Source organism: Halichoeres trimaculatus, unplaced genomic scaffold (genome assembly GCF_033239565.1).
Source record: "Halichoeres trimaculatus isolate MK-OKI-2021-1 unplaced genomic scaffold, fHalTri1.1 fHalTri1_scaffold_21, whole genome shotgun sequence".
In the NCBI taxonomy this organism is placed as follows: Eukaryota; Metazoa; Chordata; class Actinopteri; order Labriformes; family Labridae; genus Halichoeres; species Halichoeres trimaculatus.
This window is the reverse complement of record NW_027437199.1, coordinates 9,412,911-9,440,307: the sequence shown is the minus strand read 5'-3', so window position 1 is coordinate 9,440,307 and position 27,397 is coordinate 9,412,911. Positions and strand designations below refer to the sequence as shown.

Below are 27,397 nucleotides of genomic sequence, written 5' to 3'. Positions count from 1 at the left end.
TTAAGTCTGGTTCATATTAAGACCATACGCTGTTAGGGCTCGGACGTTATGCTATATTCGCTATCGGTTCTATTATGATTTTTGGGGAGGCTGATGAAACTTTAATTAAGATTCTTCGATATTTATGACTGTTGCTATTTTTAGTATGCTTTTTTAACACCAGACCATGTAAAAGAGTTAAATGTTGATGATAATGTCCATGGACTATATAAGGAGCCATATTTTCCCATTAACATTGTGAGTCAGAGAGAAACATTTCACCCTCTGCCGGAGAAAAGTGGTAACTGTTTTTCCAATCAAGTTTATAAACAAAGACTGAAATGAAGCATTTGAATTAAAAAAAAGATTGTTTAACAATGAATCTTGATTTTGATATCGTCAAACAAAAAATCCAAATATAACCCAACAGAAACACATCATCTGCAAACAGTAGAGATGGACGCCTAAGGCATCCAAACTAGGGACCCTCTCCTCCTTGGATGAGCCTTGAGATCCTGTCCAGACAGAAGATGACGACAGAAAAATAACACTAGTAGAGGCCAACACACACAAGCAACAGTGAAGAAACTTTTGCAAAGCTTATTTAGAGCTTTACCAGATACCAAAAAACAACTTCACTGTAAAAATAGAGATATGTGACTCTTCTGAAGCTACACCACATTTCACAGTTGTAAAAGGAAAGACTTGACAAGGAAGAAACCCTTTGTTTGGTGTGATGCAACATTCTGCAAACACTCCTCTCCCTGTCTCCTTTTCTCTCTGCAACAACTGTTAATAATTGATTTCTATAATGTTGCCGGAAATGTTGAATGAGCGAGATGGAGTGTCTGATTTTGGCCACCAGTGACTCATTATTCAACACCTCTCAGGGTGTGTGTGTGTTTGTGTGTGTGGCTGCTTCAGTCGGCCCAGCTGTCGCACTTTTTCTCTCTGAGCTTCTCTGCAGCTCCAGCGTTGTGTTTGTCATCTTTGTTTTGAAACTGCTCAGACGTACAGTATATGCATACAGAGAGGGATCCTCTCCCCTGCACGCTGTGTATCCACAGCTGTGCTACACACACTCAACGTGGCATCATGCTAGGTGCATAAACGACACTTGGCATTGTTTTGGTATCTTTTTGTTGTAGGATGAGATCGTCTGATGACTATTTTCTTCTTCACGTCTCGATGTATAGAGAACAGCTGAGAGTGATGAGCTAATTAGAGCGCCATCTCACAACAAAGGTTGGCACACACTCTCTTTTAGCTCGACCACGCTCAATTCTGAAGATAAAGATGCCAAAAGTGTTCAAAACAAATCATAGGTGGTGGAAGAAGTGATGTAAGGTCAAAATCAGGTGTCACACGAAAATTCGGTGGCTCTGTAAAGGTGTCTCTACATAGCAGCCGGGTGCAGCTGTAATTGGGAGTTGTCTGCAGCCAGCTGGCGCACACATAGCGTGCTCAGCTGGAGGAGTTTGCTGCAGGAGGGATGAGCTGTCAGAGCGGCACACAGCAGCAGATAGTTAGACCATCGCCAGTCTCTAACAAGTCACTGCCTGCCTTGTTGGCATGTTGGCCAGAGCAGCTCCTTGTCTCTTAAATAGGGTTAACTTGTTAGTATGTGCACTTAGTGTACTGTACAGTTGTCTTGTCTCATGTGCCAAGTGTGTGTGTGTGTGTGTGTGTGTGTATCTGCAAGTGTATCTCTCTCCTTTTCTTCCTCCTGCCTCCCTGCAGGCTGAGAAGGAAAGATCTGACTAAAGTGCTGCCAGTCATAACAGCAGATGCTCATGTTTCCTCCGCTCTCCCTGCCCATCAGTTGGTTGCAGGTGTGTGTGTGTGTGTGTGTGTGTGTGTGTGTGTGTGTGTGTGTGTGTGTGTGTGTATGTGTGTGTATGGCCCGTCCTGGTAAAGCTGGATGCTCTAATCACCCTGCCAGGAACATGTGTCAGAAATGAAAGTCTCCTTTTTTTTACTGTACATCTCTGTGTGTTGCACGCAAAAATCTTTGAAGTTGCTGAGCACCGTGCTTGAAGCCAGATCAGTTCTGTCAGTCAGCAATTAATATTTATATCATTGTGCACTGATTTCTTACTCTCTCTCATTTTCACTTCCTGCATTAAAAAAAATGTGCATGAAGTTAATCTTTTGAGCTGTGCTTGGGACTGGAAAGTCACTGCTCAGGTTATGATCCTACATCAAGAAACTTCAAACAGAGGTTAAAAAAAAATGGTGGACGCAGTCTAGTTAAGTCACCCATCAGTCTCTAAAAAAGGTGCTGTGAAACTCAACAGAGCCATGCCCACACTTACACCAAATTACTCTCTTGAAAAATATAATAATCATCATCCCAGTACATTAAAAAAACTGTTTTTGAAGCATGTACCAGGGGTAAACTTGTTTATTCCAAGTATACAGATTTCAATCAATCAATCAATCAACTTGTATCGGTAGAGCCCCTTACAACTAATAAGGTGACCAAAGTGCTTTCTCTTAAAAGGGCTTTTAAAACAAAAATCAGCATTTTATAGTCAATTTTATAACAAACAGGAAGCCATTGAAGGGCAAACTAAACTTTCACATAATATAAGACACAATCTTCATATCTGGATGTTTGGAGCCGCCCTCATGTGGTCACTCTTTGAAGTCCATTTTTTTTCTCTTCCAAATCACCTGCAGTTTTTTTTTTAACACTGGAGGTTGCCACTTGATAAATCCACCAAAGGGCCTGTGTCCACTGACCACTGATTTTGCAGCGCCCACAACCTCATTTTCAGAGCATGTTTCACAGATGCCAACTGTTGGCGGGTGACGCAAGTTGTCTCATCACACCATAGCGCCTGCTTCAATGTGTTGTATATAACCAATATTTGCTTCTGTTCAAGGGAAATTGTAAAATCATGAAAACATGAACATGTATTCAATGGCCCAAGCAGCAGCTTTAGTCCTGGATTTGTTTCCCTGCAATTACAAGTCTCATTAGCTTGTCCTTTGCAACATAGCAACAAAATTAAAATCCAAGCAAGTGTTTTTCTTAATGTAGTAAAAATTGGCGTATTAGATGTAATATGAGACAAACAAAAAGGACAAATTGATGACTGAATTTCAACTTTTTCCTCTAATATCGAAACAAGATTTTTTTGTGTGTGTGTAATAAGACCACTTCGTCCAAACAAAAAAAGACATACAAACTTGCTAACCTTTTTTTGTAAAAACAGACTCTTCTGGCACAAAAAACTCTGCCAGTGGAAACAGGCCCTGAAGCAAGCATTGCCCTTTTTGCCTTCTTCACAAGTTCACAATGTTCCTAAGAAACAGTCTGTTCAGTATTGATCCACATTGATAAAAATTGTTTTTCAGCTGCTTATTATACCAAATCTTTGGCTGAGCTTTAAGAGAAAAAGCAGTTTCTGACTCATTTATTCACACATTTAATGCTGGGGGGGAGCAATCCAAAAAATGATATTTGTATCCAAAATCCTTTTGGAACATCAAGCAGTGACATCAGTAGGGAGTAAAAGAGATTAAAGGAGATACTGCGGACATGATTCACTAACACACTCATTCACTGCTTGTTGATACAGAGGGTTTATATGAAATCTGCTCATGAGACATGTCCAGTTTGTCTTAAATGCTTTAACACTGCCCAGTTTTCTCTCTGTTCTGTTTCTTCCTGCTGTTAACATCTCTTCTACTCCAGTGACTGCTGGAAGACAGAGAAATTTTCCCAGGTTGAGGTTAAATCAAGTCGTTAGTACGAGTTTTTGTCTACAACTTAAAACTTATTCCTTATCGTGACAAAGTTTCCACTTGGCTCGGATCATCTTCATCTGTTCTCTAGCTCATTGGAATTGCTGAAATGGTAAAATTGTAACGCCAGCTCATTAGCGGGTCTTTCTTCATCTTATCATTTATTCACTTTAATTACTGTGAGCTCTGAAGTTTTTTCTCAGTTTGTTAAACGCTACGTTTGCAGCACATCAAGGTGTAAAAATGGTGAGACAAAGTGAAGCTGACACCACTTAAAGGTGTGACAGGAGCACGCTGCGAGAGAGTGCTTTTAACATAAAAGAGCCGCGGCAGCTGCTAACCTTCGACTCTTTGACTTCTTGTTCTGCCATTCTTGTTAATTAGTGCCTGTTTCTCTGTGTGTGTTTGTGGGCAGGTGGGTGAGTGTGTGCATGCAGCTGCTGGGAACTGGCCCTGACAGCTGTAAATGTTGGCTGAAAGAGTCACAGGGCAGGTCATCAAACAACCTGCAGATGGAAAAGGAAGAAATAAGAGTGCAAAGCATCATTTTAGATTTAGCTTTTCAATCAAATACTGTTACAACTGTATCTTGTGCTCTTGGATTAAAGCTCCTGTAAGTAGTTTTTAGTGGGTTACAAAACTCACTAGATTCAATGCTAATGCCTTTTTTATGACAGAAAAAAAGGTATGTAATGAATTTTCAGCAAGTTTTAAGGATGTTTCATTGAAGCTTTTAGGTTTTACACCTTGTTGAGGGGGTAGGTGTCAAGACAAGGTAGTGAGTGGTAGATTTGATGGTTGAGATGAAAGGGTGACATTAAGTGTCAGAAAACACTATCTGAACATGCCCAGTGCAACATCTGACTTCAGCTAAAATGTTTTTTTTTCAACAGGAAGCTTAAAAACTCCTCAAAAGAAGGCCAGTTTAGCATTTTTTGATACGTTTGACACTTCAAAGGCAACCAGTTGGTCTTGTGGTCTCAGCATGCAATGTTATGTTGTCTCTTCAGCTGTTTTATCTAAAGACAGATAAACTTTAACAAGAGAAGGACTAGCTTTGTCCACCAGGGGGTGCCAAAACTGACGCAAAATTATCGAAGGGTTTTCCATGCTTAGCTATGCAGTGAGCCTTTCATTGCCTGGTTTTTAACAGTACAGAAAGTTTTGAATGTGTTGCTTTGTTTTGCATACTTTACTAACACTGTTTTGCCACTAACTAAATGCGATTTCACTTGTAACGTCAATGATTTAAAGTTATTATTGAAAGTAATTTGTTTTTTTTTTACATAACAAAACATAGTGTGCTCACTTTCTTGTTAAGCGTTGAATAGAAAACAACACGATAGTTTTTATTAATTATTTATTCATTTATCTTGTCCTCTGTCTCATTCCAATTATTCTTTGGGTGCCATCATCAATAACCCCTGTTATAGACGTTTCTGCCTCTCTGTAAACATCTATGGCAGATTTATTCAGTTTACAGAACGATAGAAGTAATCATAAAGACATTGCTAATGTTATTGTTTGTTTTGCAACTTTACATAACTTTAACTCTTTCAACTTGTTCACCTCAGAGAGCTGGGAAAAAATAATTTACCAACATATGATGTATATTCAAATTTTCTAATTTGGCTCATGTTCCATCTGTAGTACTTTCAGTCCTATACTGCAGCCAATCACTAGGTGGAGCTCTATAGGTTTTGGCCACAGACTGTATAAAACATGGACATAGTCTCCACATCATTACCCGTCTGTTTCTAAAAACGGAAAATTGAACATTGGCTATCGCGGACATATTGGTAGTGGCAAGGGCCTCCCGTACAGCTATAGGGCACCTGTTGGTCACGTGACCTGAGCTATGCCTCTGATTGGGCTGAGCTCACGATCTTAATATCCTCTGAACTGACGAGTTAGAAAAAAATTCTTCCCCTCCCCCAAAAGTGTTCGCCGAAAGTAAAACTAGGGGTTCAGACAAGGGGACGTTTTTTGAACCAGTCTCTAAAAAAGTTAATTTCTGCTTTGAAAATGGCTTTTTTTGGCTCGGTGTGTATGTGACTTGAGGTACTTCTGGAGTCAGCCTCTAGTGGACACTCGAGAAACAGCAGGTTGTAGCACTTCTGCATTGTCTCATATTGATTTTGGCTTTGCTCAGGATAACTGTTGTCCTGTCCAGGGTTTAAAGTGTCTATGTTTTATTTCTTTAAATTGAGCTGTCTAAAGATCCTTTTCTTAACCAATAGATGACAGATGGTGGTTCCCTCCATGTACCAAAGAGAAGAATAAATAAGCAAAGAAGAAAAAATCAACTTGTTAAATACAAATTCTGTATTTCTGGCCTCTCTTCTCAAGATATCTGTAATGACATAAGCAAACTCATCAGACTACCTTAATAAAATATCTTTTGATTAAATAGGGGCTAAGCTAACAGATTTTGACAGGAATATGGAGGTAATTTGTAACTAATTGCATTTGTCTTGACTCCGGGAAAACACAGACAACCTTTTGGCCCTTTTATTGATCCCATATCTCTGAGCCTGAACAGAAGCTTTCAGAGTACATCACCATGGATGAGTTTGTGACCACAGCATCTGGAAAGAGGATTATTAAATTGATTGAAACACACACCTCAATATTTCTCTGAGCCAATAATGAGCTGACTGGAAACAGATGGCAGCTGTGGCGCATTCCTCAATTCACAAGAGGTGATAATCATAAATCGAACGCTTCTTGGGTTGGACTTTTCCCCCATTATTCCTTCCTCTTAAAATGTGGATTTATCTAAATTAAGTGGAGCTCTTCTCTTCTCTTTTTAACTACGTGATGAACGCAAGAGCTGTTTCACCTTTGTTCCTCTGCTCACCATGAGGTCCCTTCGTCTCTGACAGCTGCTGGTACATTTCTGTCCTAATGAGACCCAGCAGAGAGGCTGTGGAGGTAACCATGTTAGAGACCACAGGAGTGTCAGCTCCGTCATGCATTATGGGTCAGCATGGTGTTCACAGTAACGAGTGATCTGAAGCCAGATCTGCAGGAGGAAGTTTCATTATCCAAATGATGCCTCTGTGTGTTTCAATATGCTAATGAGGAGAGTCTCTGAGTAGGAAAGAGTTACAAAAAAAAGGACTTAGAGAAAAGTGAGAGAGAGAATTAAGAGACTAGTGAAGAAAAGGTAGAAAATAAGAATGCATGGGACAAAAAGACATGAAAAGGGAAGAATTAAGAAAAAATGTCAAAGACAGGAAGAACTGTAAAAGTAAAAAAGGAAAAATATGGTAGGAAAAAAATAATGAGATGAAGAGAAGTAACAAGGGAAAAACTAAGATAAAGTAAAAAAAAAAAAAAAAAAAAAAAAAAGACTGTTAGTATGAATGTCCAAGAAAGGATTTGATAAAAGGTAAAAAGGAAGAAAAAAGAACAGAAGAAAAAAATGATAACAGAATAAAAGTCTAAAAAATAATCCAAAGACAAAAAGAAGGTAAAAGAGGATAGATTTTAAAAGAAAAGGTTCAACATTTGAATCTGTGACACAAAAAATATGGAAAAAAATGGAAGAGTAAATAAAGTAAGGAAAGAGAAAGAAAGAAAGAAAAAAAAGAAAGAAAGAAAGAAAGAAAGAAAGAAAGAAAGAAAGAAAGAGGGGATAAGTGAAACTTAAAATAAAACAAATGAATACAAAGACAAAGAATTTGGAAGAGAAAAAAAAGAACAGCAAGAAGTTGATAAAGAAGTAAAAAGAGGAGGAAAAGACAAAAGAAAAAAAGAGCAGACTTGAAAAAATGACAGAGATGGAAAGAAAGAAAAAAGGAGTAACAAGAAAAATAAAGAAATTTGAGAAGGGGGAAAGAAGAAAAGGCAGTAGACGTGTAAAGAAAGGAAGTTTGAAACAATAGATAAGACCAGGCAGAACGAATGGTAGACAGAAGAGAAAAAGAAGAGCAACAGGAGAGTTGTAAAAGTCAAAATCTTTTAATTTTTTATACGTCTATTCCCTGTTTTTTTTCTTCTTTTAACCTATTTTTAAACCAATAAAGAACGTATACATTTGCTGGAGTTTGATGCTGAGTTGATGTGATCCATTGTTCTGCTGTTCTGATTCTCTCGTTTGTCGTCTTTCATTTCACAGCAGACTTGATTCAATAATTCATCGTTTCAAACCTTCGCCTCTTCTCATTTCATAAATTAATGTACTCCCTTGCCCCCATCAGATCCCTGCTCATCCTGTGTGACTCGAAACCCCTCGTGTGGTACGCGTAAGCAGGAAGAGCTGGGTGTGATATTTCTCTGGGGAAATTAATAGTACAGTGTGTTTCTGGACCAGGTACAGATTAAAAGCTGGGCCCATTATAAGCCCATTAACCTAGTCATTAGGAGCAGATCAGAGGAAAGATGGAATAGCAGGGTGTCTAATTTTAGCCTGACATCGTGTCATAGCTAGTCCTCATTCATAGCTGCAGGTGCTGAGAGGAAATGAGGTGTTTTCCCCTGAACACATATTTCTACATCAGCAGCACCTTCTTTGAGCTGCCACAAGTACAGATGTAACTTCGCTGTTTTATTACACTTCTTTTTAACGCTCTGATTTTGAAGTTCAGCATGGTTTAAGCTGTTTTTTGCGTGACTAATATGTCGATTAAGCAGAAAAAAATCTTAAAATCTGGACTAAATTATTAACATTATCTCTACACAACAAATCTTTGCTCATAAAAAGATCTATATGTCTCCGAAGCAAATCTAAAAAGTATCTTTATCCCCTCTTCACTGGACCAGTCAGTCTTAGGTTGGCAAGCTCCAAGTGACTGCATTTTAACACCCTTAAAGCATAGCCATAATGTTGTGCTTTATTTTTTTGGATGAAATTCTTTTTTTGTTTTCTTTAATATTTGAACTTTTTCAGACGATTATGAGAAAATTCAAATTACAATATTATTGAAATTGCATTTCATGCTCAGCCCTGACGTATATTGATGTATTACCTGAAATCTGACTAATGTTGATTTATGACTTTTTCATGGTGTGTTGTTATATCACTGGCTACGTTTATATACAGTCGGATTAAGGTCAATATTCTGGTTTCTATAACATTCAAAATAACAGTTTCACATGAGCAAACAGGGTTGTTACTGTTTTCGTGGTATCCCGATCAAAACAGCGATGCACGGACAACATCTGGATGCACAGAGAGGGTCATTTCCGCTTCTCCTTCCTGTATCCATAGCAACAGAAGCATGTTCCTTTCGATGGGGATATCCCGATGGGTGTATACGTGATCAAATATTCGGGTTAGAAAAGAAGTAACTAAGGGGTGGTTTTGGGGTTTCGAATACTGGAATATGAGCATATTTGTTTTTTTAAAAACTGTTGTTGGTGTTCACATGGCCATTCGCAACCGGCTTATTGCTATTATTCTGAATATGAAAGGGTTAATGACTGTATATAAACATAGCCACTGACTGCCCCCTGACATTTCATAGTTTTTTTTGTTTTTTTTTTACTTTAAAGGTTTATTTGAAAATTAGAGCTTTTCCTTCCTGTCTTGAGGGAGATGCTCAGGGCCTGTATGCATGTCTAGTCATTTGTGATGAAAACAGACCACTTCAGTCAAACAAACAAAATCAACTGCAAAGTTGTTAAAACATAAAACATGGTTTAACCTTTTCTTCTCTTCTCTTCTTCCAGAGGCTGGCGTCAGAAGCAGAGAAGTTTCAGATGGAGCACGTGTGGATGGATAACAGCGAGGTGAGCCCAATCAGATATGTTCATTTACACTGAGCTACATTACATATAACAAGCTGAGTAGTGATCTGTACAGGAGGTGTGCACGTTAATCATGATCCAATATAATGTCAATGATTGGACGTCAAGTCTCATTACATAGACAACAGAACTGTGATTACCTTATATAAGATTGGATTCATTATTTCACATAACTGGGTAAAATAACCTGTGAAAAAGTGACACCTTAATAATCCTACTCTATTTTGTCACCCAGCAGTCAAGGTGTTAAGAACACATTAAGACTACAAAGAATATAATACGAGTCCAATACTTTTTCACTCTTTTAATTTTTCACCTTCGATCAACAAAGCAGTGCTCCGTTCAATTACTCTCCATTCTGAGTTCAAATGCAGTTTCCTCTTGGCCTTTTTTTGCTGTCTTTAAGTTCCCTCTCCATAATAAATGCAAATTGACATTTCCATCCACTTTTTTTCAACAAGAAAAGCCTCACTCTCAGAGCAGCTTTTCACAAATGATAAATGATATCAGTGTGGCGAGGGAACTTCAAAGAATTCAACTCTGCCACTCAGACGATTCACTTGAAGAACTCTTCAGCGTTATTTGCCAGACCTTAATGATTCTTTTCCATTAAAAGTTTCCCTTTATGTAACTCCATACACCGAGGAAAAAAGGAGAGAAGTATCTTCTCTGGAGATATTTTAATTTATCTGCTTTATTACTTTATTCCTTTGGCCTGTGATGCTTGGCTAGCAAACATAATTAATTTTTGGTTAATGAATCAGGGATTTCTGTACAACCTTAGGCAATTTAATATCTTACCTAGAAGTGTTAATAGGCACAGATAGTTGAGGATATGAGACTTAATAATAAACACTCAGACATTAAGTCCCACTCATCAAACCCCCAAATCTCATTGATGAAAACTGAAATCATGGGATTTGTTCTTTCTATACTTTGGTGCAGAGATTTAGAAATCACATCTTATCATGCTCAAAACTTTAAAAAATATAGATTTGTATGTTTTGTTGCTTATGCAACAACAAAATAAGAGATAAAAAGCACTCAGATCTCTTCCGTGGTTCTGTCAGGAAGTGAATGTCCTTGTTTGTGCAACCACAGCTGTACTGTAGTGTAAAGATCAGATTAGATCAGGGCAGCTTCTCGCTCGAAGCATTTCCTGTATGTGTACTCTGTCTGCCATGAGCAAGGGTCAATTTATTTTTGTTCTCACACAACATGTGGCATCATGGATTTTGCATCCTCATCAATACACTCCAATGAATCCTTCAAAATCAGGAAGTGGGCCTCCTTGGTTTGGATTTATGTCTTGTTTCTTTTTCTGTGGGCTTTCTCGTCCCGCATCGTGACCATCAGTGCTGACGGAAGCGACCTTGGCTTTGAGACAGAACAGATTTGACAGAAAATGTTGTAGGGACATTAAAGCTTGCACAACAATGTGTTGCAAGGATAAAACCCCCTCTGTGAGGAGTTTTTAGTTGGTTATGAAACTGATGTAAAATGTAAACTGATCTACTTAACTTAGAGAGGCCATTAGGGACATTTGATTGGTTGCAACAGATTCATTTTTTAATGCTTTTGTCTGCTAAAAATATGTGAATAAACATCATTTAATGTCAGTATTTGTCTACAGAGTTCTGTAAACTGTCCCAATATACAAATAATTGGATCGCTGTAGCAAAAAAAATTGATCAGCGTATGAGGCAGGTTAGATTTAATGGAGGCATACCCCACCAATGCAGGCACTAATGGCAGGATTACAGCAGCTGTTTGGCTGTTTAACAGCGCGATGCATTATTGTTTAAGATGAAATATGCAAAGATAGTAGACATTCCTTTGGAAAGGTGGAGATAGCCTTACAGCAAATTTAGATTTAGGAAACACATTTTTTCAGTGAACAGATGAGTTAAAGGAGACAATCAAAGTCTCAAACCTGCAAGGCTCACTGCCATCACTTTAACAAGTTTGATTTGCCCTTTGCTTTTATACGTCTGGGTCCTTCCAAGATATGTGCGGTGAAATGTTGGAGTTCAGCAGCTTTCATATTACTGATTTTATGATTGAGGTTTTCTACTGTGGGCTCGGAAACACCACACGCATTTACTCTGTTATAGCTCGCCAAACTTTCTCTTTCTCTTTGTTTACGTGAGTGACTCAGGGTTAACAGCTGTTCGTCCATGTTTATTCCTGTAATAAAAACTAGATTTCTCTGGCTGAAAAATGTTTTTCTTGATCTTCCCTCAGTCACACTACTACCCATCGCCAGGTTTATTGCTGGCCATGAGTGGCAGACACGCGCAATTCCACTTTGTTGGATGGGGTTTTCCAGGAGGTTCCCCTTAACTACGACATAATCTGTACCTACGCCTCCTTCAGGGTGTAATTAGTTCACTTGCCGATTATTTGTAGTCTTGCATTCGGCTAATGCTGCAGCCAAACGGGCTGTTCCATAAAAGAACGTTGGGAATAATTGTCCCGTTTGTTTGGTATACCGACCCTGTTTGTTTGCAAATCATTGAAAGCATTGCATGAATGCAACAGATGTCACTCAAAATCCTCTTTATAATGTACCGCATTAATGGTTGACTCCCAGATATGTAAGCTACCTGTTCCATGAAAAACAAAGCATTTGTACACCATCATAGATTCACAGATCTTATTTTGGGAGGACAGAATCCCAATTCACCTCAGTCCATCTTAAATAAGCTCAGGCCCAAAGAAGCTGCTTCAATTCTTGACCCTGTTCATTTATAGTTTCTTTTTTGTCTAACAGAAGATTTAATCTCGCTCAGAACATCAAGCATTAGGCTACAGTTACTACATTGGTATTTTTTTGATACAAGAGTAACCATACTGTTTTTGTACAACACATCATGAATGACAGGTGTTCAAAATATCAAGTAGAGCACTGTGTGTTTGCCTCATGTGTGTTTTTCTGCACGCGTGTCTCTCCCCTGTCACCTTTGATAAGTGGGCCAGTACTTCTGGGCACCTCTCCCCGCTGACTTAAACACTTATAAGGTGTGTGTGAACATGCTGTGGCACTGCACACAATAAAATCTGTTATATAAAGACGATAGCTCTGTTCAGACTTGATATTAGAGTAAAAGCCATATTCCGTTTACCTGAAGTGATTCGTTTTTATCATATTTCATTTAACATGGTCATTAAATTGAACATTTTACTACCTGTTATATACACAAATTAAGCTTTTCTTAAGACTCAAACGGCCAACTGGCCTTTATGGTGCTGTGATTGCAAGAGAGGAGCAGGTGGGAGTTTAGCATGTTGCAGATTTTATTGAGCAGTTTGCATTTTGAGTGAGTCATAAGGTTTTTGCAAATGCAGACAAGAACTTCATCTACACCATGTAATAACTATAATACAACCCAACAGTGAGGATCTTCTTTTCTGGTTTAATACACACATACATTCATTGATTTGGCGCACTCATCACATTCCAACGTTCTGTGTAAGCACAGGAAAATAAAAATCATGTGTTTATTTTTCATCTTGGCCCACACGCCTTCCTTTACCCTCACACATCAAGTGTTCCTGCACAATGGCCTCCCCTGAGGAGTGTGATGGTGCGACCTCAGCGTTATCATCACCTTTGAAGTTGCATGTCTGTCCACAGTAACATAACCTGACAGAGAGCATCATGGGACTGCTCCTATCTTCTCATTTCTTTGTCTATTTGTTGCATGTGCATAATCGCAGATGTGCCTCACACCTACTCTTTGCACATTAACCTACACGTCTCCTGCCATAGCTCATTAACAACCACAACAGCAAAACAGAGAGCAGATGTTAGCTTTTGGCACAGCTTAATGGTGTATTGTCTGCTAATTACAAACTGTGTAAGCTTAGGTAGCAGCAGCGGTGGCAGCAGAAGTCACAGACTCATTCTGAGTTGCCATCCTGTTAGCTTGCACCTGCAGAAGCGGTGGGCAGGTGGTGGGAGTCAGTGAACTGGCTCTGTGGCTCCCGGCCACTCTTATGTCAGCAGTCGGGCTAGCTTGTTAGCACCCTGCTAGCCTGTGTATTGACAGGGAGCCCAGCCATGTGAGAGCAAAACAACACCACTTACTTCAGTGATCCTCAGTGTCAAAAACAAACCGCTGCCCCGCAGGGAAATGGAGCCAGACTCAGCTTCTCTCTGCAGTTCAGAACTTGACTTAAAAAAACAAATATGTTGTTTACACTCAGTCATTTTCTCATTCTCAGTTACATCACTGCAATTTTTAAGATAAACCTTGAGAATTTGTTTGAATTTAGTGTACTTGAATCCTGTTACCATTCAGATAAAATGCCTGCATTTGGAAAATGGCAATTTTTTGCTAACATTAGCTATTGCTGGCATGTCACTGCTATATTGACCAATTTGACTTTTGCTCAAGTCCGCCAGAAAGATGAAACACAAAAGTATTCTCCTTCTTGCTAAAGCTAGGATGTGCATTGGCATTTTCGCAATATTAAGACCTATTTTCAAAAAAGTCTGTTGCAGACTTTTTGTTGGTGCCATCCAGGGGCGTGTCAACACTTTTTTTAGACCTTGGCCCCCCAGAAGGGGTGGCATACTAAGCAATATGTGTGCATACAGACGTCCAACTAATTATTTATTTATTATTTCTTTCTAAAAAATATGCTTTAGCAGCCGGAAGTAACTTGTAACAAATTTCCTAAGGTAGAATATAAAAAATAATCATCAAACAATAAATAAAAGACAAGTTTTCTTTATCATTAGTCAAATTTTCCAAGAAACAGCCAATATATTACAAATTCTGCAAAGGTATGTAAGCTTATCAGCACAACTTAACAATTTTTTGGGTGTAGGATAATTTTTTATAATTCTTTTAATTTCAAAGATGAAAAGGTGGAGGGTTTTGCATAATCAGTGGCGTGGCTCACTTTACTCACAAGCGCATTGCTGTCAGCAGGACAGCTAGCAACACTGGCCTCTACTTAACCCTTGCTAGGTTGATAAACAATCAAGTGGTGGCCACCATTGATAGGGTTCAAAACTCAGCTTCAGGTACCAATGGGTGACATCACACATAAGGAGTCCACATTGCAGCTCGCTTATGGTTGCAATACAGATGAATGCAACGCAAATTTCTTGCCTTTGTTGAAGTGAAGAGCCAATCATAAGGGGTTTTGGACCATCCCTGTTTTTGCGCCACCTACACTCTGTTAAATGTCAACCCTGAGTGTACTCTCCTTGAACATGCCATAGTGCTACAGCTTTTCACAAAGGTCATCTTTACAGCAAATTCTACTACAGCAAAAGGCCTTTTCTTTTCTGTAGGTACACTATTTCAAACAAGGCAAGAAGAAAAACAAGTTTTTAAAAAATCTGAAAGAACGATGGGATTTGGTCTTTGATAAGCTAGGACATGTTTTAACGATCATAATGGAGTGTACACTCAGTCCTGAGTTTAAAGAGCAATGTCCTAGCAGCTAGAAATCATACTTTTGTTTGTCAGTACACTGTGACATCACAGCTACAAATGGAGAAAAGCACTTTCCACACTCAGCTATAGCACTCTGAAACCTCCAACCAAGTAAAGTTCTGCTTCAGCCTTTTGCATGTTACTTGTCAGTGATGTTCTTATTCCTCTGCTTAGTCATTCTCTTTCTTCTCTTCTTGTTTTTCTCTTCTGTTCTCTTTGCAGGCTGACAAGTTTGTTTACTACTATGCCAAAGAGAAAGTAAGTGCAGCTCAACCCACTTTTCTTCCTAGGCATACAATGTGCAACTTAGGCTGATTTGTTCCTGATTTTTGAGTTGCACAACTCTTTTGGAAGTTTCAGATTTCCTCCCAATTACGCATTTTCATTTAACGTACAGTGCCCCCCTGCTTAAATATACAACATAGACCAATCTGCAGCTCTTTATTTTCTCAAAAGAGCCAGAGTGATGCCAGATCTGTTGATGAAGCAAATACAAATCCTCAGTTGTAGGCGTTTCTACAGATTAGGTTAAAACGGACAAGGCTCTTCCCAGTCTATCCTGCAAGGTTCCAGGGTTTACGAATGTGCTCTAACTTCAACAACTCTTGTAAACTCAGCACAGACCAACAGATTATGTGTAAACATTTGTCAGGCATGTGATGGAAATAATGTGTCAGCTTTGGGGCTGGTAGGGCTGGAGTTTTTGGCCAGTGCAAGGCCGAGGTGAGGCATGCAAGTGAAGAGCAAGAGAGAATGGGGTGCCCTTGTCTTTTGGCATCCCCAGATTGGCTCAACCAAGTGCAGTAGCATGATGCAAGGAGACAAGGGAGACAAAAGTTCACCATCTCCGAGCCCTCTGTCCTAATGAGTAAAAATCAGTTTTCCTCGGTTGTTTGTTGACGAAGTGCTTTTTGATTATTAAAGTCGTTTTCTCTTGACTTCATCTTCCATGTCACAAAGGAAATCATGTTGACAATTGTCAAAGCTCCCCCCTGATATAACTCTTACAGTGTGACCACATAAATCACAAAAATCATGCAGTCCAAACTGCATCTAATGGTGCTTTGTCTTGCACTGTAAAAGGTCTTGTTCTTGATATTTGTGTTACACTGCTAAGGTACCAGTGCATGTTTTGAGCCAAAAATTCAGAAACACAAGTTCTATGTGAGACATGAGATGCCCCCCCCGGCCTCAGACGTCATCTGTCTGCTCTTATAAACAGGGATCAGCTTCTAATTCCCCTTCAATGTCCCATTGGGAGAAAACTACGCACCCAGAGCACACTAATGTCACTCCCTATTTGACTGACAGCCCCTCTCCTCATCTCCCTCCTCCTCTCTCTGGATGCCTGGGTTTATGTTTCATGCCTTAAATTTTGATTCAATTTCCGTAGCTTTATCTGACAGCAGTGACATTTTAGTGATCATCAACATTGACACCTTGTCATTCACATTAACCAGAAACTGCATATAGGGGATGTGTGTAAACTCAGGGAGCAGGAAAAATATGCTTTGAATGATGTTTTGAGCTCTTGCTTATGATTACTCTTCTTTTCTCACAGCTTTATGAGACAGAGGACTTAAAGAGAAGAAAGAATTCATATGTTCCAGATGATCTGCAGATAGACCCCGACTTCAAACGACTCGTCTCATACAACACCACCGCCGTCCACATCCCCACGGATATCTACGAAGGCTGTGAGTTGATTCCCAAATTCACAAAGGAAAAAACACGTCAACACATCCCGCTTTATAAATAGTAAAACAAAGCATCTAGCACCTCCCAGCCTGCACTGTGCCTCGCTTTATTCCTGTCATCACTATGTCCAGTATCTACAGTACGTTCCTGTGATGAGGCGCTCAGCCTCCCAGCGCTCTCTGCAGTGTACTCTGTTCCAGCCTAAGGCCAGCCCATTCCATTCTAAATAAAGTGCAGATATGAACAACGCAATGGCCAGCACACTCTAGTCTCTCTTTGGCCCGGTCAACAGCTGCTCCTTTCCTTCCCAATCACAACCAACCTCAATGACCTCTTTGGACAGTCGACCAGTTTCTACCGACCAGGGGTTCAACACTGATGTGTTGGTGCATTCAAAGAGTCTCTAAGTGATCTTGCAAAAGTCTCCCTTCTAGGTTTATATACCTGATCGTAATCCACACTTTAAAATGAGATCATCAGTGCCAGTATTGCAGGTTACAGGTTATTTCGATTAGCTACTTCTTAGTCTCCCGATTGGGTCAGGCAGGACCGCATTGATTTACAATACGCCTAAGTCTCTATAGCAACACCACAGTGGATGACGAAGTTTAAAAGTAAGAAGATAGATCTGTGTTTTTCTCTGCTGAAAATGTTTTCTGTGGTTAGTTTTGTAGTCATGGTGGACACAGGAGCCTAGCTGTCAGACACAAAAAGGACAGAAGAGCAGAAGAAAGCTAAACGAGAGAGTGATACAGCCCAAGCTAAAGGCGAAAACAGTGACTAAACTGTTTGTGATAATGTCCATCCCAACCCACAGTCAGCAGTTATTCTGCAGTGGTCTGTTAAAACTTGAGAGTTTATCAATAAGATAAAGACTGAGGTTACATTAGCTCTGCTTGGTAGATGACTGACAGGAAATAGCTAACCAGGATTCACTAATGTCACACATTACGGACATGTCTAAGAGCATCGTGCTGCCAGCTGTGCTGAATATAAACAGCTACTAAACTATTTACAAACTGTCAGTGTTTACTTCTTGTCATGTTAGTCTACAGATACGTCCGAGCACTTGGCTGACGATAGCACTACATATAGCCGGCTACTACAATGTTTGCTTGTTGACACATTTCAAACCGTATCCCTACGTAACTGTACTGATAAATACACGTTATATCCAGCAAAAAGTTGTCTTGACCAAAGAAAGTTTTTCTCCATCCTATCTCCTTTTAATTCCAAAACAAACACACGCCTCAAAGTCATTATGACAGTGAGCAGAGACTCCGGGTCACAAGGTGGAGAGGAAGTCCAATTAAAACGGATCCTCCTCATAGCATCTTTAATATATTTTATGGTGTACACTATTTTGTCAACATGAATTATTTTACAGTCTTATGGGCTTTTCTTGCTGAATGCTTGCTTGGTCTCTAGACACCTGAGAGTGTTTCTCCTCAGACAGCTGGGCCACATTTGCTCTGAGGGAGGTGGCAGTTAAAACCCTCAGTCTGGCTTGGAGATGGATGTCACTGAGTCTAGACCTATTCTTTGATTTGTCTCCTTTCTTCTTCTCTGGAATACATTTTGTTGTGTCGACAGCTCTTTCTTTAGCTGTGCTGCTTGTTGTGTCAGCTCATCTCCCTGGTTCTTTGCATACTGCTCCCCGTGTTAAGTTGAATGATGCTGTGTAAGGTTATACTCCTTGAGAACAAAAACTTTCTTTTTACAAATGAGACAGGTGTGATTCCCCTTAAACTCCACAGAAATAATCATTCTCCCACTCCTCAAACACTGAGCTTGACATATTGCACTGTAGTTGGTGCAGTTAGTAAAGCTAGCTGTATCAAGCTGTTAGCATTACCTTGGCTAATTAACAGAGTGTTGATTTTAAGAGCAGAAGAGTTAAAGAGTTTCAGTGCAACAACAGCTCTTGTGGTTCTACTTAGTCGTGCAGTAATACCATACTATCTGGACTTATTGGTGCAAGATCTACCTCTTACATTATAGTAACAAATATTACTACACCTAGCTAAAACGATGGCCTTTAAAGACACATGCTTTCAGTTAGCATGCTAGCATGCTGTCACTAGGAATCGCCCAAAGTCGTGCTTGTTGTACCTCATTTTTGGGGGGACTCATTGAAATGCTTTCAAATCTAAATTTCAATCCTCACATAGCTTTTTTCAGTGTTTTTCATTTTGTTAATTTCATTTTGTGTGGGCAAAATTGACCAAATTCAGCAAATCTGGAAGAACATGTGAGATTAAAGACAATGCCAACTGTATTATTAACAGTACATGAACACTAGGGTGGAAAATAGGGTTTATTGAGTGTATCTTGCTTGAGGGTTTGAATGAAGGATGAAACTCATGACTTTGCTGGTGGCAACCAAACATGCCGGCTGCTCTTCCCTGCTTCTGTTCAGTGAGAATTGGTAATGTCAAATTTAAGACCTTCAGCCTGAAGTGATGAATGCATCAGTGGATCACCGTACATACTCACTAGTATTACACACTGTTAACGGTTATTTCAAGTTGGGTTCAAGAGCCCAAGTACAAGGACTTATCTAGAAAGCTTCAATAAGCCTCATTGAAATGCTTTTCGTTACAGTAGCTACAGTTTTACATGGCTCTTGTAGCTCACCCAAGGCTTTAACTGAATAGCAGGGAAACTAGTAGAGTGCAGAAGTGTGATGTTACATACCTTTGAGGGTCTACTTGATGCCAACTGCAAAAGCCAGTTCCATGTGCAAAAAGTCAGTTTTTGCACCGAATTCTGAATGATTTTGATAACACATCTTTTTTTTTTAACATTTGCCAGCATAGCCAAGAGCCATTCATGAGCTTGCATAACAAAAAAGATGGAAGCATTGACAGAAGGCTTAAGGCTTGCCTCAGCTGCCAGTTCCTGCGTTGAGTCAGGTTGAGTCAGCATTTCAATATGGCGACCACCATGTTCGGACTTCATCACGCCTCTTCAGAAGCCAGTGGGTGATGTCAATGGGACAGCATCCATATTTTCTACAATCTATGGCTGTTACATTTTTGGCATAAGTGTCCTTCACGCCCTCCTGAATCCACAAAAACTGGACTTAAACCAGAACACGCACTGAACAGGCCACACAACAAGGTTTTGTATAAGTAGCACAATCAATAACACAGAGTGCTGGTTACAGTGTGTGTGTCTATTGTACAAGTATATTTGCCTCTGGTGTAAGTATATACAGACCCACCCATACATTAGTCCATTTATCTCTGCCCAGGAAGTGTGTGCTTGTTTAACAAATTGCTGTTATCTATTCACTGGCAAAAGGACAAATCAATGAGAGTAAAGAAACAGAAAAGCACTATGCACTAATAGATACAATGCCTCTGGGTTGTAAGCCTCTTATTTTCTTTGCTAATGAGTTTTATACAAGTGCAAACACACAAGCCAAAGATGCAGAAATGTCATGTTCACGTGCAGTGCAGTTTAAATCAGAGAAATAACAAAGAGGAACTGATAGGCAATCTTGTGAGTCATAAGGTAACACCACACTTTTGTCATTTCTCACCACACTATCATTCGATATTGTACACACAAGCCACACACAAATCTTCTCAATGGTTATTTTTTCTTATAGCCATGCATTAGCCGATAGCCTCCCTGTCATCAATCAACCATTAATTTTCAATTTGGGTAATGATCTTCACTCTGCGTCGGCTAAATGCTGAAGACTCAGTGGTATGACTTTAGTGCCCTTCCACAGCGAGTCACTCCACATATGAAGTCGCTCTATAAATGTGCAGAGTGACACGCCTCTGAGGCCTCTGACTGTGCAGACATTTTTGTCATTGCCAAACGGGCAAATGTACTCAGTTATTTTTGCTAGCAGTAGTTATAAGGATGAAAGGACACAGAGGAGGATGGGGGTTTGTCCCTAGTGTGATTCATGTGTTGGTCTTTGGTCTCTTTCTGCAGTTATACATGACCTCTGCCTTTCTTTTTCATGCTTGATCATTCAGCACTTGGTGGACTCATTCTAACTTAACTTTTCTGCTCCTGAGTTTTGGATGAGTTGTATAAGTTACTTAGTGATATAAAAAAAGGTATGTTTTGCATTTCAGGCTATCTATCTAGTTGGCTAGTTACATGTTAGTTTGGCTCCACACAAAGACTTGAAAGTGGCTAAACCACAAGCACTGGTCCTGCAGAGAGTGAAAAATGTAGTCATCAACCCCTCTAAAGACACTGGGCCTCATTAACTAATAAATGAGTGGCAATGTTCTTGATCTGAGCACAACTGTTTCAGTGTTTACGCTTTATTACCATCAGATTCATGACACGTGTACACCAGTCAATTTTCCCTTCGCCACTGTGTGCATGTCAGTGAATCAGAATCAGTCTAAATGCCTGCACTGGCGATCTACCATGCCTCAATTTATCTATATAAGGACATCTGTTCAGTGCATCAAGAGGAGGCGCAATCAACCTCGACATCTGTGTTGCCAGCATCAGCCACACAGCCTACTCCCCCATCCCCTCACCAGGAGTCTTTACGAGGGGATCAATAGTCAGCTTACTCTCCTGGGTGCTGAGAGAGATCGAAGTTCCACATTTGTTCATAGAATAAGAACAAATTCAAGTATAAAACTAGAAAAGCACTCAGCAAGCGCAGACCTCCACCAAGCATATTGTGATTGTGACCCAACATTTAGTCCTACTTTAATGCTATACTCTCTTTCAGCAGACTGTCTGCTACAATTTGCTGTTAGTTGCAGGTTTGTATGATAATTTGTTACCTGACAGTGTTAAAAATGATGATGACCCAGTACAGATTTCATATTCTGGATCTCAGTATCCAGAATATTGCCAGAATCTGGATTGTACTATAACATCAGTCAGAAATTATGGTGACCTTATCTTGTATTGTTTTGCAAAGTAATCCGACCGTTATATGGTGAAAACGGCCCTACCTCGCCCCCAAAATTTAATGACTTCTTCCTTATCCCATTTTGAACATTTCCTGAAAATTTCATCAACATCTGTTTGTAACTCTTTGAGTTATGTTTTTCACAAACAGACAAATTCTCCCAAAACATAACTTCCTTGGCGGAGGTAAATATTCATGAATCAAAGATTTGTGCATCAAACGTTCGTATGCACAATTTAAGCACAAATTTATGTGTACACACTGTGAATGAGGCCCTTTGAGTTTGAACACCACCACATGTTAGCAATCAAGACAGTGCTGCTAATTGAGATATGCTAACCCAAACCAAGCCAGGAAATTTATATTAAAAATAGTCTAGTAAAGGTTTGTGTCCCACACTGCTGACACCAGACGTTCAGGGCAGGGTTGGATACAGAATAAGATTTAGTGAGCGATGTAGCTAAGCTAGCTGGTACACCCTCTCTCTATTACTTTCCTCCATCACCAAGGACAGCTCCCACATTGATGCCACTCAGACTGCCCAGCACTGTCAGTGTTGCCATGGCAATTTGTATCCGAGTGTATGTGTAGAGGAGGCCGCACACACACACACACACACACACACACACACACTTGGACACACCCTGGTATTCTTTCTTGTTGAGCAGAGGGAGGACTTGTAACTTGATTAGGGGACTTTGTCCAGACAATGCTGGTGCCCTTGTAGCTTTTATTGATGCTGAAGGAGATTTGTGTCATCCATCTCTCCTTCTTTGATTGTGAGGGACGTTTTCCGCCATCCCATCCCTTTTCATTATCTTCTCCTTATCCTTCTTTCTTGTTTCTTTTGTTTTGTGCTTTTCCTTTATTTCCTCCCTGCTTATTTTTGCCTTGATTGCTCTTTTTTTCATTCCTATCAACGACTTTCCCTTCTTTTCCGCCAGCTTTACCCCTTTCCATCCTCCCCTCTTCCCCCATCCCGTCTTCTCTTTATCAAGCATATTAATAGTGGGGTATGTGGAGACGAATGTGCCACTGTCTCTCTCCCCCACATTAGTCCTGCTGATCAGAATCTATTCTCCCTGCTGATCCAGTGTGGGTGGTCAGACTGGGATTCATTATCGTGTTTTTATGTGTGTACGTGCACGCTCACTGGCGATGAATCAGAGTTTGTCTGTGTGTGAATGTATTTGAAAGAAAGAGAGACGGGGGAGAGAAGAAACACTTTGGGTGTGAGAGTCAGCATGTGTGTCCCATCTCGTGCACCTACCATCCTGTGCTTGGTTCTCATGGACGCGTATGCGTGTCTTCTCGCTCATTAGGCAGATTGGCGTGGATGCGATGAGAGGAGAGCGCCGTGGCCTTGGCAGGAGAGCAGAGGCTCATCTGATGCCTGTTTGCATCAACGCTGTGTGGCACCTGTCAGCCCGAGACACACACATGCTGTGACGTGCTGAGATACTCTGACACCGTGTATGCGAGCATGTTTGAGTGGAAGTCACAGTCCCTGTGGCAAAGCTCACAGCGTATAAATTGATTTTTTTTTCTATTCTGCACTCTTGTGCCACTTGATACACGTCCTGTTTCGTTTAGGATGCTGGCTGCCAAACTCTGAGATATCTCCATCTCTTACTCCACTCACCCTTCCCCTTATCTAAGTCTGCTGTCCCTGTGACAAGCTGGAAGTGTTCCCAGAATGCTCTAATCAGCTGATTGGGATTCACATTCAGGGTCCCTCCGTACATAGAGTTCTCAAAAAGCTAAATTTACCTATCCATAAAAGTCCTGAAACATTTCCAAATATCACAATCTGTGGTACTCCCTGACATCTAATCTGATAATTAAGCAATACTACATTAATTTTTGTTTTCTTTTGCATATTCTGTATTAAATGGTAATGCATGGGCACAACATCCATCTTTAAAAGAGCCTAACAGGAGTGTTAATCCTGCTGTAAGGGCCTGTAGTGGTGAGGTCTACCAAAGTCTGTTGTAGCATTAAGCTGGCGTATGTTAACCGGGAATTCTTTTTTAACAACTGGTACAAACTGTCTGTTATTATCGTTAATGGCTGGACGTGTGTCTGGGCTCTGATCAGTTTCAGCTGTTTTATCTGTTATACAAAAGTGTGTCAGATCAAGGAAGGGGTCAACACTGCAACAGAAATCTGCCACCAGGAGGTGGAGACATGCTGTCCATCTTAAAACACTAAATGGTTCAACTACTTGACTTGACTTGACTTGACTTGTAATGTTTTCAAGTTTTACAAGTTACCACAAACCAGCCTTGTTGTGTTATGAACAGGTATTTATTCTCTTTTGATCTACAGTTAATCACAAGGCTGTAAAGATACCATACTGTCTGTCAAGACCGTTGTCAACAGTTACTCTAAAATCATATCTAAGTGAGGTACAAAAGAGACTCAGCAGTCATTAAATGAGACAGTCATAATCGTAGATGTAATTACGTTAGATCTTTAGGCAGTCGCTATTACCAAAGGGGCTTTTCTCACCTTCATGACCTCAACATCTCACTCACTCAGCACAGATATGGCAGTCATGTGTCTAGATCTTTGTGTGTGCTGGTCATAGCTGCCATGACTTTGCTGTCATAGCACATAGCCATTGGTAGTTTTCGCACTCACCACACTCATCATTTACTTCCTGGTTCAGAGAAAATGAGCACTGATGTGTCAGACGGTCTTGACACGTTTGCTGGTATGAGTATTTACTGTATATTGCTGGTTTTTAATTGGGATCTACTACTCAAGTTTCCTTCATAGTCTTACCTTTGAGTCAGTCGCCCAGATTTAGTTGAACACAAGGCCATGGGTGCATTAAAATCAAAGAAATAAGGGGTCTTGATTATTGAGACCAGTTAGAAGCAAGAAGTCAGTATCAGCTTGATCTAAGAGGCAAAGATGCTACATGATGAATATAGGTTAGTTCAGGGGTATTTGGCAAATATTCGTGCTATTTTGGCTTGTTAACATTGAAATCAGTTGTGAATTGTGAAGGTATCATTGACAAACAGTGCCCTTCTGATGCAATAATTATAGCTTTTCACCACTCGAGCATCCCCTATGTAATTATGTTTAAATGCACAGGCGGTTTCAGCCACCAGCCAGCTGATGACAGGGAACTCACAGAGTATCACTTGGCCTGGCACCGTGCAGCTTCCCCCTCCTCTCCTTCACTTCCTCCCACTCCCATCACCCTCATCAGTCACTGCCAGAACCCAGTTTGATTTTGTTTTTGAAAGCATCTACATGCCTCACAGGGAATATTTAGTGGGCTGCCTTCTTTTACATATTCAGATTCCATGTCTTCTTGCCCCATGAATCATTCATTTTTCCCTTATCTCACATGTCTGCACTTGTTAACCATGTGATATTTGGATAGTGTGATTTATGAGGCTGGCATGGCTGGGCATCTCTGCTGAATTTATAATAAGCTGAAGCGATTATGTTTCACTTCTCATTCTGAGTTGTTTTCAATGGTGACCACTCAATGAAACGCCAAAGACAAACACAGGAAGGAGAAGACAAGTATGAGTTTTGCAGGGACAGATAAGCCTTTGTGTTGTCAGGTGAAAAGGTGCTTGTGAGAGAGGTCAGGGGTCAGTTTCCCAGCCGTGAGCTGACAATACTTGAAACCTTTGCCTTAACGTTCCACCCTGATAGGAGAGTACAGGAAATCTCATATCGTGACCACTCATAATTTGGCTAGGGCCAGTGGCAAAAACAGACGCATGATGTCATCACTGTTATCCTCCATAAAGATATGCGTTGAGCCGAGGAGTGGGAGTCTGTCTGTCCGTCTTCCGTGAGTGATGTGTTTTGAGCTTTGTTATCCAATAAACCCGCAAAGGCTGCCAAGTTGATTCTGTCGTCTCATCATTCATATATCTGTGTTTGAAAGGAATAAATAAAAAATGGATACAAAACAGTATGGAACTGTTTTTAGCTTACAAGTTAGCTAAATGGGTTGTATCTATTGTAACTCTGGTAGCATGAAGGATACATGTTACACCGTACCCACAGCATTCAAAGTAGTTTTACACCCCTCAGTGCCACTTTTCTATCATAGACCAATCAAAATCTGTGTGTGTGTGTGGGGGGTGGGGGGTGAAGGGCGATAAAGTAGCTGCTAATGCTATGACGTGACTTTTTAAAACTTTAAAGGAACACTTGCTCTGAGATTTATGTTCTCCAACCTTAACTAGCCTGTTGCTAAAGCAGTTAACTTTTTTGTTAAAGTAGAAAAAACTGCCTAACACTCTAAAAACCATATACTGTTTTTTTTTTTTTTCAGAAACAGGCAAGTGACAAGCTAGTGTAGCATGTTCTGAACTTGCTAGCAGTTATCTTGATAGCTACAATTCTCACTGAAAACTGAGTTTAGGCAGCTAGCATGACTTATCCTCCTATTTACTGTCTTGTAGCTGGCTGATGCTAGCAGGTTTGTTAGCTTAGACACTTTATTTTTTAATCTGTCTGTGTTGCTTTAACAGTGAACTATTTTTCAGTTGGAGGTAAATTAACAAAAAAAGTCAGAGCTGAATTGAATTTTGTGTCCCTAAAATAAGATAAGTTAAATGACCAAAAAGCGCTATCATGCATTTTTGTGCTAGCTAGCATTTTGGCTGTTTAGCTGGGGTGTTGAAGTTTTATAACAGCATTGAATTCAGTATGTACTAACCTTTTATTTTAACCTAAGATAAAAATAGTTTCAGTTCTTAGTAAAAACTGCATTCAGGCACCTAGCATGACTCATCTTTCTGTCCACTAACCATCTTTCTAACTGTCTCATAGTAAACTTGTTTGCTTAAGTGATTCATTCTTTTGTTCACTCAGCTTCTGTTGCTTGAGCAGTTCAGTATTTTTCTCTTACATAAGTAGGTTGAAAAAAATTCAGGACAGGATAGTTCAAGGACTAACCAGTACTATCATGCTTTATGCTAGCTATTTGCTGGTCTGTTACAGTCTGCTAACAGCTTTGCCTCATATAAGCAGTCCCTATTGTTTGAAACCATGATAAAAATACTTCTTGAAAACTGAAACACATCTATTTTTGACTTGACTCCTTTTGTGTAACTTTGCTCCTCCAAGCTGAAACCTAAAGCTGATTTTTTCAAAAATTGAAATTTCTAGGACATTGCTTCATTATTCATTGTTAAGCCCTAAAAGAAGACAGATTCTTACGCACCAGCATATACACCCTGCACTCCAAAATATCCCCCAGGGTAAGATATTACATCTGACAAATAGATCTGACCAGAGGTTATGCTTCTTTGTTGATGCCTCTCATTTCTTCCCCTCATCATAGTGACCTCTCGCGAGTAACAAACACAGCACCACAGAGATGGATCTGTTTACACCGAAGCTGTGATTTGTTCCAGTATTTGTTGGGGATTAGAGGACACTGCCTTGCCACGCCTTGATTTAGTTGCTAAGGCCTCATCAGTGGTGCCTGAACTGCCCATTAGGGGGCATTTGATGTATGTATGCATCCAAAACTCCTGTGGGAGACTATAATAGCTTTATCAATTTTACACAAAGGAAACACTAGAACAAGCACAGGCACAGCGAGGAAGGACACACTTCTCTCTGTTGTAGTCATTTGTTTTGTCCGTCCTCCTCATCGTCTATCCCACACACACAAATAAACCCATCAATGATTTCCTGTCGTGGAAAGTGGTGGGCAAGTTTCAAACCAAATGTGCTCTTTTCTTGTTAGTTTACTGCTTCATATTAACAACATGAGGGTGGTGGGGGATACCAATGCTTCCTGTATGAGGTCTCGTTACCCTCAGCAGTCTTGTTACTGGTGTCAAGGAAACCAGCAGGACAAATC

The 27,397-nt window shown here is 40.1% G+C and overlaps 1 protein-coding gene across 2 annotated transcripts in view; it reads left to right on the top strand.

Annotated features, from left to right (window-relative positions):
* cacna2d1a (calcium channel, voltage-dependent, alpha 2/delta subunit 1a) overlaps positions 1–27,397 on the top strand; it is a 116,132-nt gene that overhangs the window by 38,420 nt on the left and 50,315 nt on the right. The window contains exons 4-6 of one of the 2 annotated variants that reach the window (XM_074697865.1): positions 9,409–9,468; positions 15,162–15,197; positions 16,501–16,636. In XM_074697865.1, coding sequence (XP_074553966.1) covers positions 9,409–9,468; positions 15,162–15,197; positions 16,501–16,636 — 232 coding nt within the window. The remainder of the gene's footprint in view (positions 1–9,408; positions 9,469–15,161; positions 15,198–16,500; positions 16,637–27,397) is intronic. The other variant, XM_074697866.1, reaches the window with a different exon arrangement.